General features: G+C 44.6%; 1 protein-coding gene across 2 annotated transcripts in view; it reads left to right on the top strand.

Annotated features, from left to right (window-relative positions):
- The window catches only part of RIN2 (Ras and Rab interactor 2), a 196,368-nt gene that overhangs the window by 114,480 nt on the left and 63,324 nt on the right, over positions 1–18,564 (top strand). Inside the window, exon 3 of one of the 2 annotated variants that reach the window (XM_073557427.1) lies at positions 4,287–4,387. The exons of the other annotated variant lie outside the window; for it this stretch is intronic. Within the exon in view, the coding sequence (XP_073413528.1) occupies positions 4,287–4,387 (101 nt within the window). The remainder of the gene's footprint in view (positions 1–4,286; positions 4,388–18,564) is intronic. 2 annotated transcript variants of the gene reach the window in all.

The raw sequence follows: 18,564 nt of genomic DNA, 5'->3' as shown, positions 1-18,564 counted from the left end.
TTTGTGTGAATTTTCGCCAATCCCTGAGATCTCCTTTATACCAGCTACGCTACTATACCAGAAATGGATTATAGATAAGAATGTCGCTATTTCTAAAAAAAAACAAACTTTTATTATTATTTTTTTTATTATCTCATAAAAACCCTTTAAACAAGAGATTGAGCAGTAAATGCATTCTACATAGGTTATAATGACGATATTCCCCTAAATGAAGTGTCTTTAGTAGTCGGTACTATTCACATAGGCAGGGAAGAGGGGAGTAGTAGTGTACCATAATACACTAACCAGACTAACAAGGTAATACGAACAGGGATCAAGGAAAATACCAATCATACAAATATACCCACACAAATAACAGAGGTAACCACCAGGGATTGGAGGATAGGGCTAAACTAAAGTAGGATAAGAAAGGGAATTATCACACACCCAAAACCTAGCAACAGTCTCAGATAAATCCACCAAATGCCTTTTCCAACAACAACCACCAACAACCTCCAGCCATGCTGCCTTAAGGGCCTTTTGCATAAAGAGATATCGCTAGCGATATCGCTAAAGCGTCACCGATTTTGTGACGCAACAGCAATATTGCTAGCAATCTCGCGTTGTGTGACACTTACCTCCGACCGCCCCCCCACTGGATATCGCTGATCGCGCGAGAATGTCCTGGGCCATTTTTCCCTCGTTGGCGTCCCGCTGGCGCCGACTAGCGACGCATGGACGCAGGTGGAAGTTGTCATCATCGGTGCCATCTGACAGGTAAGAACGACCGCCGACGGGCTGCTGCGTTGCTGGTGAGATCGGCCTGTTTGGCAGCTCACTAGCGACCATTTAGCGATGCACCAGCGATCCTGACCGGGTCATATCATTGTCGGGATTGCTGGTGCATCGCTAAATGTAACAGGGCCTGAAGCTGCTATGAAAATGAGTGCTAGCCAGGACTCAGATTATATAGATGGAAGGCTAACAATGCACAGCTGAGCCTTAAAGCAGGAAAGCTTACAGGAGAACTCAACTGAAGTGCTTGTAATCAGTGCAGGAGTAGGAGAAATCAGACGTTGCGGTCTTCTTGCTCCTCTCTGTCGCGGTAAACCTGTTAGACAACTCCTCTAGCTGCTCTTAAAACCTGGATCCATTAGAAAAAACCCTCTCAGCACAAATGGTGCTAGAGCTTGCTTTTCGGCTTCACATCACCGAGGCTGACCACCTTGGTGACACAGTCTAAGTAGTTGATACTTTGTCAGTACAGTCCTGTTGTTCAGCCCATTAAGAAAGGTGTCATAATGGCATCTGTATTCTGCTGATGGTGCCTGGAGGGCAGCTGCATGGAATGGTGCCTGGAGGGGAGCTGCAGGGAATGTTGCATGGAGGACAGCTGCAGGGAATGGTGCATGGAGGACAGCTGCAGGGAATGGTGCATGGAGGACAGCTTCAGGGAATGGTGCATGGAGGACAGCTGCAGGGAATGGTGCATGGAGGACAGCTGCAGGGAATGGTGCATGGAGGACAGCTGCAGGGAATGGTGCATGGAGGACAGCTGAAGGGAATGGTGCATGGAGGACAGCTGCAGGGAATGGTGCATTGAGGACAGCTGCAGGGAATGGTGCATGGAGGACAGCTGCAGGGAATGGTGCTTGGGGGGTAGCTGAAGAGAATGGTGCATGGGGGAAGCTGCAGTGAATGGTGCATGGGGGGCAGCTGCAGGGAATAGCTCCTTTTTTAGTTACAGTGATAGGCAATTACTTAAATGGCAATCTAACAATATGATGCTTAGTTTATCAGGTGTCAAGCTTAGTGAGGTTGTCCCATGAACAAAGTACATCAATAGGTCTTATTTTGTAATATTGTCTCAACACATGAACATTTTTTTAAAAACATTCAATTGTGGAACTTATTATTCCAAGATCCATCGATTAAAATGTACTTTGTCGGACAACCCTTTTAAGGCTGGTTTTACACATGTTTGATGGTGTGAGTTCACACCACACTATACGGCCTGACCTTGCCTATGAGTGTCGGTTTCATGTCTGGAGACCCGCAGTCAGTCTGTACATTACCGTCCGTACTCAGACTCTAAGGCCGGAGTCACACTAGAAATACGGAATACGGACGAGTGCTATGCGATAAAAATTTGCATTGCACTCGGACCAATATTAATCTATGGAGCAGCTTCCATCATCCGTTCTCTTCTCGGCTGTATTATACGTGCGAGAGAAATCGCAGCTTGCTGCAATTTGCACCATATCTTGGCCGAAATGCGCCAATGCAAGTCTATGGGTGCAAGAAAAAAACGGATTACACACGGACCATGCGTGTGACTTTCGAGAAATACGCACCGGTGTCCTTTGAAAAGCCGGCAATTCAGGGTGCTGTATTGTAAAATCACAATCAATTGTCGGCTTCTGTAAAATCATTGCAGAAGCCAACAGGATATGACACATGGTTTACATACAGTAAACCTTTGCATATCAGTTAGATTTATATATGTCCTTGACTAATAATGTTAGTACTATGTGTGTGTTAAATTTGGGAGATGTAAGTGTTACATTAACAAATTTATTCATGTAAAAAAATTGTGTGGGCTCCCGCACACTTTTCTACGCCAGAGAGGGCAAGCCAATGACTGAGGGCAGATATTAATAGCCTAGAGAGGGACCATTGTTATTGCCCCCCCACCCGACTAAAAACATCTGCCCCCAGCCACCCCAAAAAAGGCCCATCTAAAAGACACGTCAATTCTGGCACTTAGCCTATCTCTTCCTATTGCCCTGTAGCGGTGGCATATGGGGGTAATAAGGGGTTAATAATGGAGAGGTGTCAATAAGACACCTATCCATTATTAATCCAATAGTATGTAAGGGTTAAAAAACACATTAAGAATAAAGTCTATTAATGAAATAATTAAGCACACAGGTTTGCCATCTTTATTAAACTCCCAATCCAAGCGAAGCCCTCGTTCTCCTGTAAAAAATAAAATAAAAAGGAAACAATATATCATCTAGGGCGGCTGTGTGCTGGTATTTTTAGCCAGGGGGTCAATATCCATGGCCCCTTCCTAGGCTATGAATATCAGCCCGCAGCTGTCTGCGTAGCCTTTCTGGCTATTAATTATAGGGGGACCCCACTTCATTTTTTTGGGGTCTCCCTATTAGAATAGCCAGTAAAGGCTAAATGTACAGCTGCGGGCTGATATTCATAGCCTGGGAAGATCCATGGGTATTAACCCCTTCCCAGGCTACAAATATCAGCCCCGGCCGTTGGCTTTCCCTCTCTGGCGAAGAAAATTGCGCAGGAGCCCACACAATTTTTTGGCGCTTGTAGGATGGAACTTGTGGAGCCAATAAATAGGCCTCCACATTATTTATCTATGATTTTCGAGGCCAGGATCAATTATATGTCCATTTTGCAAGCCGGCGAGAAAATCTCGCCATATGGATGCCATACAGATGCTTAGATGCGAGAAAATCGCATCCTCGCATTGCACACGGATTACTTACGGGTCACTGTTCAGGGAACATTTCTGCGATTAGTGTCCGTGTAAAATGGACCGATTTTTTATACGTTGTGTGTGACTCCAGCCTAAGGCTAGCCTCCCATGATGAGTTTTGGGTGAGCTTTTTGAGCTGCATATTTTCATAGAAATGCAAGTAACCTATTTTACTTCATGGGTGCAGAAATGGTGCAGAAAGTCTGTGACATCAAAAAGTTACCGAAAGCTCAACGTGGTGGCGTAGCGTAAAATACGCACGTGAAACTGGTGTAAGTCTGAGTTGTTGTTTTTTTTTATAATTTGGCCAGAGATCACACAAGGCCAATTACCGTATTTCCCAGTCCTTTAGTAATAAAATATTGGAAGAATCTGACAATTTAGCCAACTGAATGTTCTAAATTGTGAACAAGTTTTGCAGGTGAATTTCGGCACTTCGATCATTTGCGGTCCTCATTTGTTCTTAGTGTTTACATGCCTTCAGTAATAATAATGTACAGTAATGGCGTGGTGCTGGCTGGTCCGGTCACTTCCTGATTTCTACCTTTGGGTTTTATTAGCAGTACTAGTCATAGATGTGGCTGTTAGTAGAGGGAGAGGCAGCGTGTATGCCGCCTGCGATGGAATAGTTCCTGTGCCGCATCGTCCTCCTCTGATTCAGCTTCTCGTGTATTGGGGAAGTTCAGGGCGTGCGGGTTTACAATCACGACTGCCGCTCCACAACCAAGTGACTAAACCTGCTGAAGTTCGAGAGCACGGCACGCCCTCCAGCCACTCACGTCAGTGTTTTGTCCTTCCTCAGCTCATTGACACCATTGCCACAGAGATTGGAGAATTGAAACAGGAGATGGTTCAGACTGAATTCAGCGTCCGTCATGAAGAGGAGCTGATCGAGTGCTTGAGGTGAGGCTGCGTGCACCACTGCGAGAGTCGGAGCTCGGGAGAGTTTGTCCTTTGCTTTTTACACTTGATGGCACTGTTACGGTATGTAGATATTACACCGGTGTTAGTGGTCAGTGATCTCTGCTGACCAAGCGAGCTACGCTGGTATCCATATCAGTAGTTCAATCACACCAACATATGCCATGGTGCTGTACACAGCACACAATCACACCAACATATGCCATGGTGCTGTACACAGCACACGTACTCATTCCTATTAGAACCTGACCCCAGGGGGGATAACAGTCACACACTGATAGACGGCATCAAGTATATGCACGTGTGCCCCTAGAAATGTGCCTTACGACTGAGTAGGAAAGCCGTCATTATACTTATATATATATATTTATTTTATTTTGTTTGTCACTTTTTGTCTGGTGTTTTTGGCCCCAAAATCATCAAAATGATTCACATAACTTATTGCAAAGTTAAAAAATGGGCTTTCTATCTGTCATGTTTTTGCAACTTTTTTTTTCAGTTCTTCAATACAAAAAGTGACACTCATATATTATATAGAGTCATTACAGACAGAGTGATCTATTTCAAGTGTTTATTTCTGTTAATGTTGATGATTATGACTTACAGACAATGAAAACCCAAAATTCATTATCTCAGTAAATTAGAATACTTTATAACACCAGCTTGAAAAATGATTTTAAAATCCGAAATGTCCTACTGAAACGTATATTCAGTAAATGCACTTACCGTAATACTTGGTCAGGGCTCCTTTTGCATCAATTACTGCATCAATGCGGCGTGCCATGGAGGTGATCAGCCTGTGGCACTGCTGAGGTGTTATGGAAGCCCAGGTTGCTTTGATAGCAGCCTTCAGCTCGTCTGTATTGTGGGGTCTGGTGTCTCATCTTCCTCTTTACAGTATTCTCTATGGGGTTAGGGTCAGGCGAGTTTGCTGGCCAGTGTGAGACTGGAATCCATAATATCACCACCTCATATTCCCTGGTCTTATAATAATTATACCAATATATGTTCAAAAAGTTAAAAAAGTGCATAAAATCAAGTAGTCTTAAAACTTCCATTCCCTAATTGTGGGCTGCTATTTCGTAACATTTTAATTTTAGAAACGTTTGACTTGACAGAATTTCCTGAGTCAATTGTATTACACAAGACATATACATCCAGTTAACTGGATGTGTAGCTCTGTCTCCTTATGACTGTATACTCACTGACCCGCAATGTTGATTATTGACATAACGCAGGTCATAGATTTCAGCGGGATGAAGAGAGCACATTTTGCCAGAGGTTAAGCTCATATCTATAGCAGCTTTACTCGCACACAGCCAAACCAGACCTCACACTTTGCACTGATGAGGGGCAGTACCCTGAAACACAGTGTCTGCAAATTGGGATTCTGGTTTGGCATATATATATATATATATATATATATATATATATATATATATATATATATATATGTCATGTGACAAGACTTGATGACTTTTAGGATTGCTGCTTCCTATAGGTGGCGCTAGACTTCTAGTCCTCTTTCTCTCTGAAGAGACAATTTACATATGGCAGTTTTAGAAGTTATGGTAATTGTGAGTTGCTCCCATATGTGTGGTCTTACTTTATTTTATAATAAATACTGTTAATATACAGTCTATCTTGTGGTGGAAAGATCAGTAATGATACATTTGTATACATAAAAAAACTACTTACAAATGTACACAAAACCTGGAGAAAAGCAGTCTTACAACTCTCATTCCCAGAAGTTAAAACTGCTTTTTTTGCACATACCAATCTAATATATCCTGGAACTGTCCCCATTCAAAATTTACTGTAACTTGACATGCACTCTTTTTGAGTCAGTAGTTCCACTTCATCAGTATTTGCCAGCACTATAGGTACTGGAACTTCCTTTCCTCACAGCATGCTATGCACCTACTGGTGTGGCTCGAACTGAAATCCTTTATCTGGTTCCTGTATGAAGTTTGACAGGAAAACAGTGGAAAAAAAGCAATCAAATAAACACCCACTTCCACATCCTATAATTTGTTGTGGTGTATCTGCTGCTACAGGCGGACTACACTTGACAACAGGCAGGGAAACGCCTACTGGTTGACACTTTGGAGTGATTTTCGGGGGTAATGCAACATCATTTTTAAAGACTCTGATTTTCAGTTTGCCTATTTCTCGTTCACTATCATTTAAGCTCAAGTTGTCACTTAAAGGCTCCCATACACATTAGATTAACCCCTTAACAACATATACCTTGCATGTACAGTGCATATTGGGTCTAAGTATATCGAGTGAACTGAGGAGCTGAACATCTACCATACCCAGGTGATGCCAGCTGTGCTATACAGCTGGTATCTGCCTGTAACAGCAGCAGTTGGCGAGGTGAACTTCAGTCGCTGCTGTTGATCCCTAAAATGCGGCTGTCAATCTCTGACAGTCACATTTAAGGTATGCAGTCCCAGAGGCATTCCATTCCGGTGCACCCATCATCCTCCCATTCCTTCTCACGCAGTTATTGTGGTTTGCTGATGGGTTGCGACAGGGCCGCCACCAGAAATTTCAGTGCCCCATACTGCCAAAATTTTTGGGCCCCATTGAGACTCTGCCCAGGCTCCACCCCAGCTCTGCCTCCACCCATTGAACCTTCTAGTCTCACCGCCCACTCCTGGAAAAACTCCAATTCTGCACGATGTCCTCACTAATCAGACACTAACAGTTCCCATCTAACACCAGATCACAAACATAGCCAGCAGCTTTTGTTTTGGTCAAAATATTTTTTAAGCCACCACAACAAGGAGACCCTTTTGGCCAGGCCCTTCTCCACTCTAACCTGTTAAACATTTCTTAAAAGATCTCATACTCTTTTTTTTAGATATTAACATTTTTATTTTGATTTATTTATTTTTCTTTAAGGGAATGTATCACATACATTTTATTTAAATGACCAATAATGCCACATACAAGGGACAAATACCGTTACACTATTACCACCACAAAGTGACCGGATAGTTCCACATACAAGGAACAAATACCACCACACTATGACCAGACCACATATTACCACCACAAAGTGACCGAATAATACCACATAGAAGGAATAAGATATTGTACAGATGAAACTGATTACCGGTGACATTATACACAGGATCACTCTATATAATATATTGTTTACAGATAATACAGTGATCACCAGTGACATTATAATCCACCGGCTGACATGTTAACTAGCGGCTTTTCTCCAGGAGAACAATGCGATATGCAGTCCAAACTTGGACATGTGCTGTCGTCATCTCTCCCAACCATCAGTCGTATGGTGCCCCCCATACACATTAGACCGTCGGCCAAACCTGGCAATATTGGCAGGTTTATTGACTTTAGTCTAATGTGTATGGGGGCCCGAAGACATCTAACAGGATCAATTCAGTAGCTTGCTAAATTACAGCTGAACATGGTTAAAAGATGAGTCTGGTAGAGAGGGCTTCACGGTAATGTCCTAAAACGATTGTATCCCAACTGAAGTAATTAGTAGCAGATGTGATCATATGACTAATAATAATCTTTATTTATATAGCGCTAACATATTCCGCAGCGCTTTACAATTCCACAGTTCATATACAATTCATAAGTAACAACGTTACAGATAATGCAATAATTAAAGCAAAAATAATGACCCTGCCTGTAAGAGCTTACAGTCTTCCTACATGACCCTAGTATCTATCACATCCGGATGTTTTGTGAAGTCGCTAATTCTTATCCAAGGTCTATTTTTCATTAGCGTCACAGGGATTCACTCCCTTTTCCTTTTTTTCTTTTTTTACTAAAAAACAAATATGGTTTCCAGAGGAGAGTGCAAGGAAAGTCTTCCCAATTGAAAAGTTTGGAAATATTTTCTTTGTTCCCTCTGTGATCCAGTCCTAATTTTAGATGAGAATAGCAGAAGGCAGAATGTATAGCGCTAGTAGTGAGGACTGTGCCTGAGCTGTCATCACTAATATAACTGCTTGCAATGTTTTTATGGCAAATATTATTCTATCGCTCCTGTAGTTATAGGAGCCGGTATTGTCTAGATTGAATGTAGCTCAGTCTCTGTGGCATGAGTAGAGTAAATAATCTGTATCGTACCCGTGGCATAGCTCTTACCATGGTGTGCTATTTATTTAGAAATGTGTAGAAAACTCGACGTCTACAGATTTGTTTTGGAGACGTCATTTTTTTCTAAAAGTTAAAAAAAAAAAACCTAATGTCCTAAAATTGCTATATAACATTACCAGTGGGGCATACATATTTTTCAGGGGCCACTATACATCTTATCAAAGTTGACCTAGTGGGTGCAATTATACAAAAGAACAAAAGTTTTTTTCCACCCTTGCCATCTATTTTTGGATAGAATTATCCATGTTCCTAGACTGGGGATACATAGTGATTTTGGCCGCCTCAGTGGTCACCCATGCTAAATATTGTCTATCCTGATAGTATATTGCAGCATAATGCTGGAGAGTGGGGTCTTACTGTGACCTCTTGGATCCCGCGACATTGACAGTCAGGTTGCATAAAGATGGAACTATCAGATCTTTTGTGTTTTTCGCAGTAGCGGTAGTCAAGGAATCTCAATAAGACCCCATTCCTTTGCATTATGCCGTAGTATCACCGGAGCATAGAGCGATCTCCGGTCTCGTAACCAATGTCATGGCCGAAGTAGCACCATCAAGCATTGTAGGGGGTCACCGATTCCAAATCATTAGGGTAGTACCTATTTTAGTTCCCAGACACCATCCACTCATGGCTGATTTAATAGAGTACAACGCTGTACTTTTCCTCTAACGTTCCTAATTAATTTCTGATTCCTAATTAATTCATAACTGGGTGTTACCAGTTGGCGTTAAGTCCTTACTCAATCTGATAATGTTTATTCCATGCTGACCGTGTAAGATGGTACCGGGATACACCCTTATGGAAATGGAAATACACTGTCGGTTTATTAATATATTTCCAAGAGGAATAACAGAGGAGCGGCACATGGCACAGTTCCCGCACCAAAGCTCCAGAATGGTTGTTTCTTGGGAAATACGAGTACTTACTAAAGACTGCTGAGCACATGGAAAATGCGCTGACGGCTAATTGTTAATGATTATTTACCCAGTACACAGGATCTCGCTGGGCACACATACTAGTTACCGGCACAAACGTTAGGACGCACAGATTCCCTTCAGCCTGCCAGTAGTTTAATATTATATGCAAACACAGAGAAGTCCCTGACCCAACACTAAGAAGGCTCCTTTTCCTTCATCTTACTATTATCAGCCCACTGCCACTGGCAGAAAATGGCACAAATTTTAGCACAAATTGTTGCATTTCGTCTTAGATCTATTATTACTTAAAGGGAGTCGCTCCGTAGTATCAACCCTCCTCCTATACCATCGATATGGGCACACAGGTCATAGGAAGAGGAATGAAATGACACCTTGATATCTGCGCACGGATGTTTTATTCCAGAGAAATCCACGTTTCTCGTAATATGTAAATGAGCAGAAAAGATCTATGGGCCGGACATAGATCTCCAGGGAATCTCTGCAGAGATTATTATAAATGAGAAGGCAAGAGTTACCAGTGTGAGACATGTAATGACTGACAGTCCACTCTCCTGATCTGCATGTCTCACACTGGTATCACTCCGCTCATTTATAATAATCTCTGCAGGCAGATTCTCAGGAGATCAGTGTCCCGCCCATAGTCTTGAACAGCTCATTTACATATAAGAAAAATGTTAATTTCTCTGGAATAAGACATGGGATTGCAGATATCAAAGTATCATTGTATTCAGCCTCCTGTGACCTTCATGCCCATATAGACGGCTTAGAAGGGATGAGCCCACCGACATATTCCCTTTAATATTAGTATCTAATATATAAAGCTGAATGTGTGTGTATGTATGTGTGTGTGTCCGGGATAGGCATCTGCACTGTCGCAGCTACAGCCACAAAATTTTGCACAGTCACACATCTGGACCTCGAGAGCGTCATAGGCTATGTTGTGTGGCAAAATTTTAACCCCGCGCGTTCCAATTCACCAAACAATTTTGGCTCTTATTCTTATCATTTCTATGGTGTTATCGTCCTTCTGTAAAGCTGGAAATAACACAATTTATTACCGTGCCAACACAGACCATCCTCTGACACAGACTGCAGGGGGAGCCCAGTATCACACGGGATAGGTTTAGATACACGGCTCAGCAGTCAGTATCACACAGGATAAGATTAGATACACGGCTGAGCAGTCAGTATCACACAGGATAAGATTAGATACACGGCTGAGCAGTCAGTAACACACATGATAGGATTAGGTGCACAGCTCAGCAGTCAGTATCACACAGGATAGGTTTAGATACACTGCTCAGCAGTCAGTATCACACAGGATAGGATTAGATACATGGCTCAGCAGTCAGTATCACACAGGATAGGATTAGATACACAGCTCAGCAGTCAGTATCACACAGGAGAGGATTAGACACATGGCTCAGCAGTCAGTATCACACAGGATAGGATTAGATACACAGCTCAGCAGTCAGTATCACACAGGATAAGATTAGATACACAGCTCAGCAGTCAGTATCACACAGAATAGGAATAGATACATGGCTCAGCAGACAGTATCACACAGGATAGGATTAGATACACAGCTCAGCAGTCAGTATCACACAGAATAGGATTAGATACACGGCTCTGCAGTCAGTATCTCACAGGATAGGATTAGATACATGGCTCAGCAGACGGTATCACACAGGATAGTATTTGATTTTAAATGCCTCCAGTTTCCAGTTCAACTGCTTTTTGCAATGTCCATTAACAATGCTCAGGGACAGTCCTTGAAAGTAGTAGGGATCCACTTGCAATCTCCATGCTTTTCTCATGGTCAACTTTACATGGTCTGTTCAAGAGTTGGAACTGCCAAAAATCTGTTCATCTCTGCACCGAAAGGAAAGACCAAAAATGTTGTTTATCAAAAGGCTCTTGAATGAGTTGAAAATAAAATACTATCAATACTTGGGTAATCGTTTAGTTAATTTGTGTTGCAAATCTGTAGTGTTGAATATATGATGTGAAATGTTTTTATGTGCAATATAATCATTATAATTTGTTATAACTAACCACAGTTGGTTACTATGCCCAGGCAACACCGGGCTCTTCAGCTAGTTAATTAATATCCATGCAAAGAGAAAAGGTTGCACTCATCGAGATGGAAGTTTCACTGATTTATTGACATATCATAAACATGTCAAGTCGGGGGAGTGACATAAGGAGTGCAAGAAAGGCTGACAACGGTGTTTCGCGCTGCTCGAGCGCGTCAACGGTTTGGACCCGTTGAAGCGCTCGAGCAGCGCGAAACGGCCGTTGTCAGCCTTTCTTGCACTCCTTATGTCACTCCCCCGACTTGACATGTTTATGATATGTCAATAAATCAGTGAAACTTCCATCTCGATGAGTGCGACCTTTTCTCTTTGCATGGATTCCCAGGATTGACTGTTTCCAGGTCTGGCACCCGAGATTCCCAGCTGTTGGGCTTCTGTATGCCGCACATCATTTGAAGTCACACGGTAACAGCGGTGCCGTCCGCTTTTTATCTTGAGTTTTGTAGTTAATTAATATGTACCAATGTCCGCCTACATTTTCATGTAAAAAAATTGTGTCCAAAAGTAAGCTAATAAGTGATAACTCCAACCTACCGTATATACTTGTGTATAAGCTGACCCGCGTATAAGCCAACCCTCCCTAATTTTGCCACAAAAAAATGGGAAAACTTATTGACTCATGTATAAGCCAAGGGTAGTGCTGCACAAGGGTTAATGGTGGTCCAAGAAGATGCTCCATAGATAAATACCCCCCATAAAATGCTGCACAAGGGTTAATAGTGGCCCAAGAAGATGCTCCATAAATACCCCCCATATGCTGCTGCACAAGGGTTAATGCTGCCCCATAAGATGCTCCATAAATACCCCCATATGCTGCTGCACAAGGGTTAATGCTGCCTTATAAAATGCTCCATGAATACCCCCCATATTCTTCACAAGGGTTAATGCTGCCCCATAAGATGCTCCATAAATACCCCCCATATGTAGCTGCACAAGGGTTAATGCTGCCTCATAAGATGCTCCATAAATACCCCCCATATGCTGCTGCACAAGGGTTAATGCTGCCCCTTAAGATGCTCCATAAATACCCCCCATATATTGCCGCTGCTGCAATAAAAAAAAAAAAATGACATACCTCCAGGTGCTGGTGTCGCCGCTTGCTCAGGCCCCCGGCTCTGGCGATATTTAAAGACCCCCGTCATACTCGACCCCTCCTGTTGCACGGTCTTTGCAGCCCCTGCTTCTCCCTCGGTCTTCTTCCTTCGTTCAACGGTCATGTGGTACAGCTCATTAAGCTCATGAATATGTGCATATTCATGAGTTTAATGAGCGGTACCACGTAACCCTGAACACAGGTGCAGGAGACCTACGGAGAAGCGGGGGGGCTGTAGAGACGTGCCTGGACGGGGTGAGTATGGTCTCTGACACCCCCGCTCCTACTCCCCCGCCGACCCCCACCCCAGTATATGACTCGCGTATAAGCCGAGAGGGGGACTTTCAGCCCAAAAAAATGGGCTGAAAATCTCGGCTTATACGCGAGTATATACGGTATATTGCAGACCGTGCAATAGTAAATGTAAAATAGATACTTTATTATCTTGATACTTTTAATAAAATCAAATGTAAATAATATAGAGGGCACATCCACACAAAGCATGAAGTACAAATGGATAAGAGGTAATACTTAGTGAATATGTGATTAATCTACACTGACACAGGTAAAGCACAGAAGGGCAGTTTAAAGTAAAACTCAGCAAGCTGCAGGGAGAATAGCAATGCCCAAAGTATTCATTTAATAATTAATAAACATAAAAAGCAGCGCTCAGATTACAGTAACTGCAAGCCACAAATGCAGCACGACCCCAACATATGTTTCGCCTATAGCATCCTCCTGATGAAGCTAAAGGTGAAACGTCCTCCAGGGTTGTTCTGCATCTCGTGGTCTATATTTACCTTAGCGGCGCTGCTTTCCTTGCTTGCGGGGTGTGCAGCTTGTGCATTGGGCAAGGCTACACCTTTTAGTATACAAGCGACAGCATAGATTAACCACATACCCACCACTGTGTGTATTACTATTTATCCATGTTTGTGACTCAGATAGGTGTCATCAGAGCATGCTCGTGTGCTATCCGAGTGTTTCCTTGGGGTTGCTCGAATAATATGTCCGAGTCCTCGCGGCTCCATGTCTCGCGGCTGTTCGACAGCCGCAACACATGCAGGGATTTCCTGACAATCAGGTTCTAAAAAGTTTTAAGTGGGAGAGGACGGCTCCTGTAACTAGCCGGAGAATAGCTAATACTGTTATACTGTCATACCAGTAGCTGAAGAGATGCACGAGATGCAGAGGTAGACCGCTCCAGTGCACTATTCTGCGTGCTGTGTAGAAATCTGGATGGAGGACGATTCTCGACAGTTTTCCAGGCTTCCATATTTAGTCCAGGTACCTGAGCCGCATGACTACTACTGCAATCAGCACTCACATTACAGGAAAAATGTACTAAATTTGGGAGCCAAAGAAACAATGACTGTAGCAGACTTCTACAGTGTGAGCGGAGTCTGCATCCCAGACCACGAGGCGCCCAGCTGCACGGTCTGCAGAAACCGCTGAGTTGGATGATGCATTGTAGTGAGATCCTCCTCCGGGCTCATCTGTACGGTACATGGCAGCTCACTAATGTCAGTGGGAACCAGCTAATGTTTCACCTTTATCTGGGGCTCACATGCCGATTCTGCTGCAGTTGGTACATGTACGGCCACATGAGAGCAATCGGTGCGCAGATTAAGCGGCCTTCCTTATGCCGTATGAAAAAAATCTAATAAGCCTATGTAACTCACTAACATGTGAACTGTGTAACATTGGAAGCCATCAGTGCGGGAGCAGCCAGACTTCGGAAATGTGGCCTTTTATTCAGTAGTTATGGTATTACACATTAATGATCACCTATTTTCCACACTGCTCAGTTTTCCTGGATTCGGCCTCTTTGCCTTGTTTCCTTTGTTTTTACACTGAGCAGCAGGAGAGAGGACACAGGAAGGGTGTGGAGGCCTGGAGCCTTATATATTTGCTTTTAAGTATGGTTTCATTTTCAGTTATGTAATACTGCAGAATATATTAAGCCTGGACCTAATGATAAGAACAGCTGAGATACGAACACCATGAAAACCAAACCTGAAAATCAAAATCCCTTTGTTGTACTCCATATTTACTCCTCCACGATCCATGGGCCTGATTCCTCATTGCCTTTCCACCTGTTTTTGCCTACGTTTGTGTGTTTTGCGCCTTTTTTCTTTTTTGGACCCAATTCATTATTTTGTTTGCACCTTTTTTAAGTCTTTTTTATATCTGCTCTCATGTGTTTTTTTTCCCACTTTGTGTCAGACTCTAGCAATTCTAGTTGTTTTCCCTTGATTCATCAATTGCAACTTTTCAAAAAGTCACAAACTTTGGCACATTTTCACTCCAATCCCTCTTAAGTGAGTTTCAGAGTGCAAAGTCCCAAAAGCAGTTCAAGACAGGAAAAAAAGCCAATTTTTGACTTTGAGTAAAACTTGTGAAACACGTGCGCCATTTTGATGAATGGCACCAAAAATGGCAACTAATACTACAAGACAAAAAAGAGGAAAGTGACTTAAACCCCCTCAATTGATGAATCGGGGCCTGAATGTTTTAGGGACACGTAGCATCTTCCGCCACGCAACAGGTTGGATTGTCAGTACATAGCAGCCCCATGATTTACGTAGCATTGTCTTACGTAGCTAGGTGTTTAGAAAAAAGCACTGACTCAATGACTTGGGGCTATTCTGACAGCTGTCTAAAATCCCATCCCCAAAGTTCATTCCAAAAATTCTTTGCAAAAATGTCAGCCTTTATATGCTGTACTGTATGTATTCTGAGGCTTAGTGTAAGAATATGAGTGTACACTTGTATATTCTCCCTGTAAATGTATCAGGACCAGACACAAATGCAGAGGATATACAATACCAGAGTTCTGTTACATGTTCCTTCTTCTGTTTGCTAACTGCTAACAGACACCACCAGCATCTGGCTGTTATTGGGTGGTCCGCGCGCCAACCCTGCCTGTGTGATGACCAGCACTGCAGTCACACATTGTACATACCTCCTAACTTTTGAAGAAGGTAAAGAGGGATAAAGGCGCGCCGTGGCAAATTTTAGGCCACACCCATTTTAAGCCACACCCATTCACACACACCTTTTCCTCACTCCTCTGTCCACCCCAGACTCCTGTGTCCCCTCTGTACTCCTCTGTCCACCCCAGACTCCTCTGTCACTTTTGTACTCCTCTGTCCACCCCAAACTCCTGTGTCCCCTCTGTATTCTTCTGTCCACCCCAAACTCCTCTGTTCTCCTCTGTCCACCCCAGACTCCTGTGTCCCCTCTGTACTCCTCTGTCCACCCCAAACTCCTGTGTCTACCCCAGACTCCTCTGTTCTCCTCTGTCCACCCCAGACTCCTGTTTCCCCTCTGTACTCCTCTGTCCACCCCAAACTCCTGTGTCTACCCCAGACTCCTCTGTTCTCCTCTGTCCACCCCAGACTTCTGTGTCCCCTCTGTACTCCTCTGTCCACCCCAGACTCCTGTGTCCCCTCTGTACTCCTCTGTCCACCCCAGACTCCTGTGTCCCCTCTGTTCTCCTCTGTCCACCCCAGACTTCTGTGTCCCCTCTGTACTTCTCTGTCCACCCCAGACTCCTCTGTCCCCTTTGTACTCCTCTGTCCACCCCAGACTTCTGTGTCCCCTCTGTACTCTTCTGTCCACCCCAGACTTCTGTGTCCCCTCTGTACTCCTCTGTCCACCCCAGACTCCTGTGTCCCCTCTGTACTCCTCTGTCCACCCCAGACTCCTGTGTCTACCCCAGACTCCTCTGTTCTACTCTGTCCACCCCAGACTTCTGTGTCCCCTCTGTACTTCTCTGTCCACCCCAGACTCCTGTGTCCCCTTTGTACTCCTCTGTCCACCCCAGACTTCTGTGTCCCCTCTGTACTCCTCTGTCCACCCCAGACTCCTGTGTCCCCTCTGTACTCCTCTGTCCACCCCAGACGCCTCTGTCCCTTCTGTCCACCCCAGACTCCTCTGTCCCCTCTACTCCTCTCTGGACTCCTTTCTCTCCCTCAGACTCCTCAGTCCCCTCTGGACTCATCTGACCCCTCTAGTCTTCTGTCCCCTCCGGACTTCTGTCTCTCCCCCAGACTCTACTGTCCCCTCCGGACTCCTAGTATCTCCCTCAGACTCCACTGTCCCCTCCAGACCTCTCTGTCCCCTCCGAACTCCTCTCTGTCCCCTCCAGACCTCTCTGTCCCCCCCAGACTCAGCGTGTTCCATGTACCTGAGCGCCTGACCGCGTCCTCACAGCACCACACGCTCTCTGGGCACTTGCTGCACGACGGGGGCGCGTCTCCTTGGTGATATACGGTAGCTGTAGTTCCGGGTTCTTGATTCCTGGGGCTGGGCTGGAGGTGAGCTCTGTGCTCCCTGTGGATGTGACGCGGCGATCCCCACACTGTGCTGGCTGGCCTCTGCTGTATTTTGCGGTCATGCGATCGCGGGATAGAAAGCTTCCCGGCCGGGACGGCGGGATAAGGACCAGAAATCGGGTCTGTCCAACGGGAATCGGGAGGGTTGGGACGTATGCATTGTATACAGCACTCTATTCTGATACGATGTATGGGAGTGACTTCTTCTGTGTTGACCTGATTAGCCCCTGGATGCCTTACTGAAGTGGTCCCCAATCTTTCTTACCTTGGGAGCCACATTCAGATCTGAGAGATGATCGCAGGCCACATCAAGACGCCTCCACTCATAGTGGTGATCTGTTAAGCCCACCATCACCGGTATAATGGTGGCCAAAGCTTACCCAAGGAAATCACACTGCCTCCGTTATAGAGAGTACACTTACATTTAAGACTGGTTTCACACTTGCGTTGCACAGACCTGCGTCGGTCTGCGCACGGCCGCCGCTAAGCTCCGCCCCGCCATGCCTCTTCCTGTTAGCTCCGCCTATGGGTGCATGACGCTGTATGCGACCTGTGTACCCTATCTTTAGCATTGGCTACACAGGCCATGCGCAAGTATGCGTTTTGCGGCGCATGCGTCCTTTTGACGGTGCGCCGACCTGCGCCAAACGCACCATGTTGCATTTTGGTGCGCTCGGCGCACCGTCAAAAGGATGCATGCGCCGCAAAACTTATACCTGCGCACGGCCTGCGTACCCAGTGATAAAGATAGGGTACGCAGGTCGCATGCAACATCATGCGCCCATAGGCGGAGCTAACAGGAGGAGGCGCGGCAGGGGCGGAGCTTAGCGGCGGCTGTGCGCAGACCGACGCAGGTCTGTGCAACACAAGTGTGAAAGTAGCCTTAGGCCTGTTTCACACTTGCTTTTTTTTGCAGCGCGTTTTTCCCGCAAAAAAACGCATTGAAAAACGCATACAAAAGCATACAACTGCTGCTTTTTTTCAAGCATTTTTATGAGCATGCATGAAAAAAACGCAGCGTTTTTATGCGTTTGTATGCGTTTTTAGTGCGTTTTTACCGCGTTTGCGTTTTTTTCCAACATTAGGTGGCCCCTCACACTAACCCAAACCATGACTTTACTAACCCTGACCCTAACCCTAACCCTGACCCTAACCCTAACCCTTAACCAAACCATACTTAACCCTAACCCTGACCCTAACCCTTAACCAAACCATACTTAACCCTAACCCAAACCCTAACTAACCTTAACCCTAACCCTGACCCTAACCCTTAACCAAACCATACTTAACCCTAACCCTGACCCTAACCCTTAACCAAACCATACTTAACCCTAACCCTGACCCTAACCCTGACCCTAACCCTTAACCAAACCATACTTAACCCTAACCCTGACCCTAACCCTGACCCTAACCCTAACCCTTAACCAAACCATACTTAACCCTAACCCTGACCCTAACCCTTAACCAAACCATACTTAACCTTAACCCTAACTCTGACCCTAACCCTTAACCAAACCATACTTAACCCTAACCCTGACCCTAA

Source organism: Dendrobates tinctorius, unplaced genomic scaffold (assembly GCF_039654945.1).
Source record: "Dendrobates tinctorius isolate UK_male_01 unplaced genomic scaffold, ASM3965494v1 ptg000250l, whole genome shotgun sequence".
Taxonomy (NCBI): Eukaryota; Metazoa; Chordata; class Amphibia; order Anura; family Dendrobatidae; genus Dendrobates; species Dendrobates tinctorius.
This window is presented reverse-complemented; position numbering and strand designations above follow the sequence as displayed.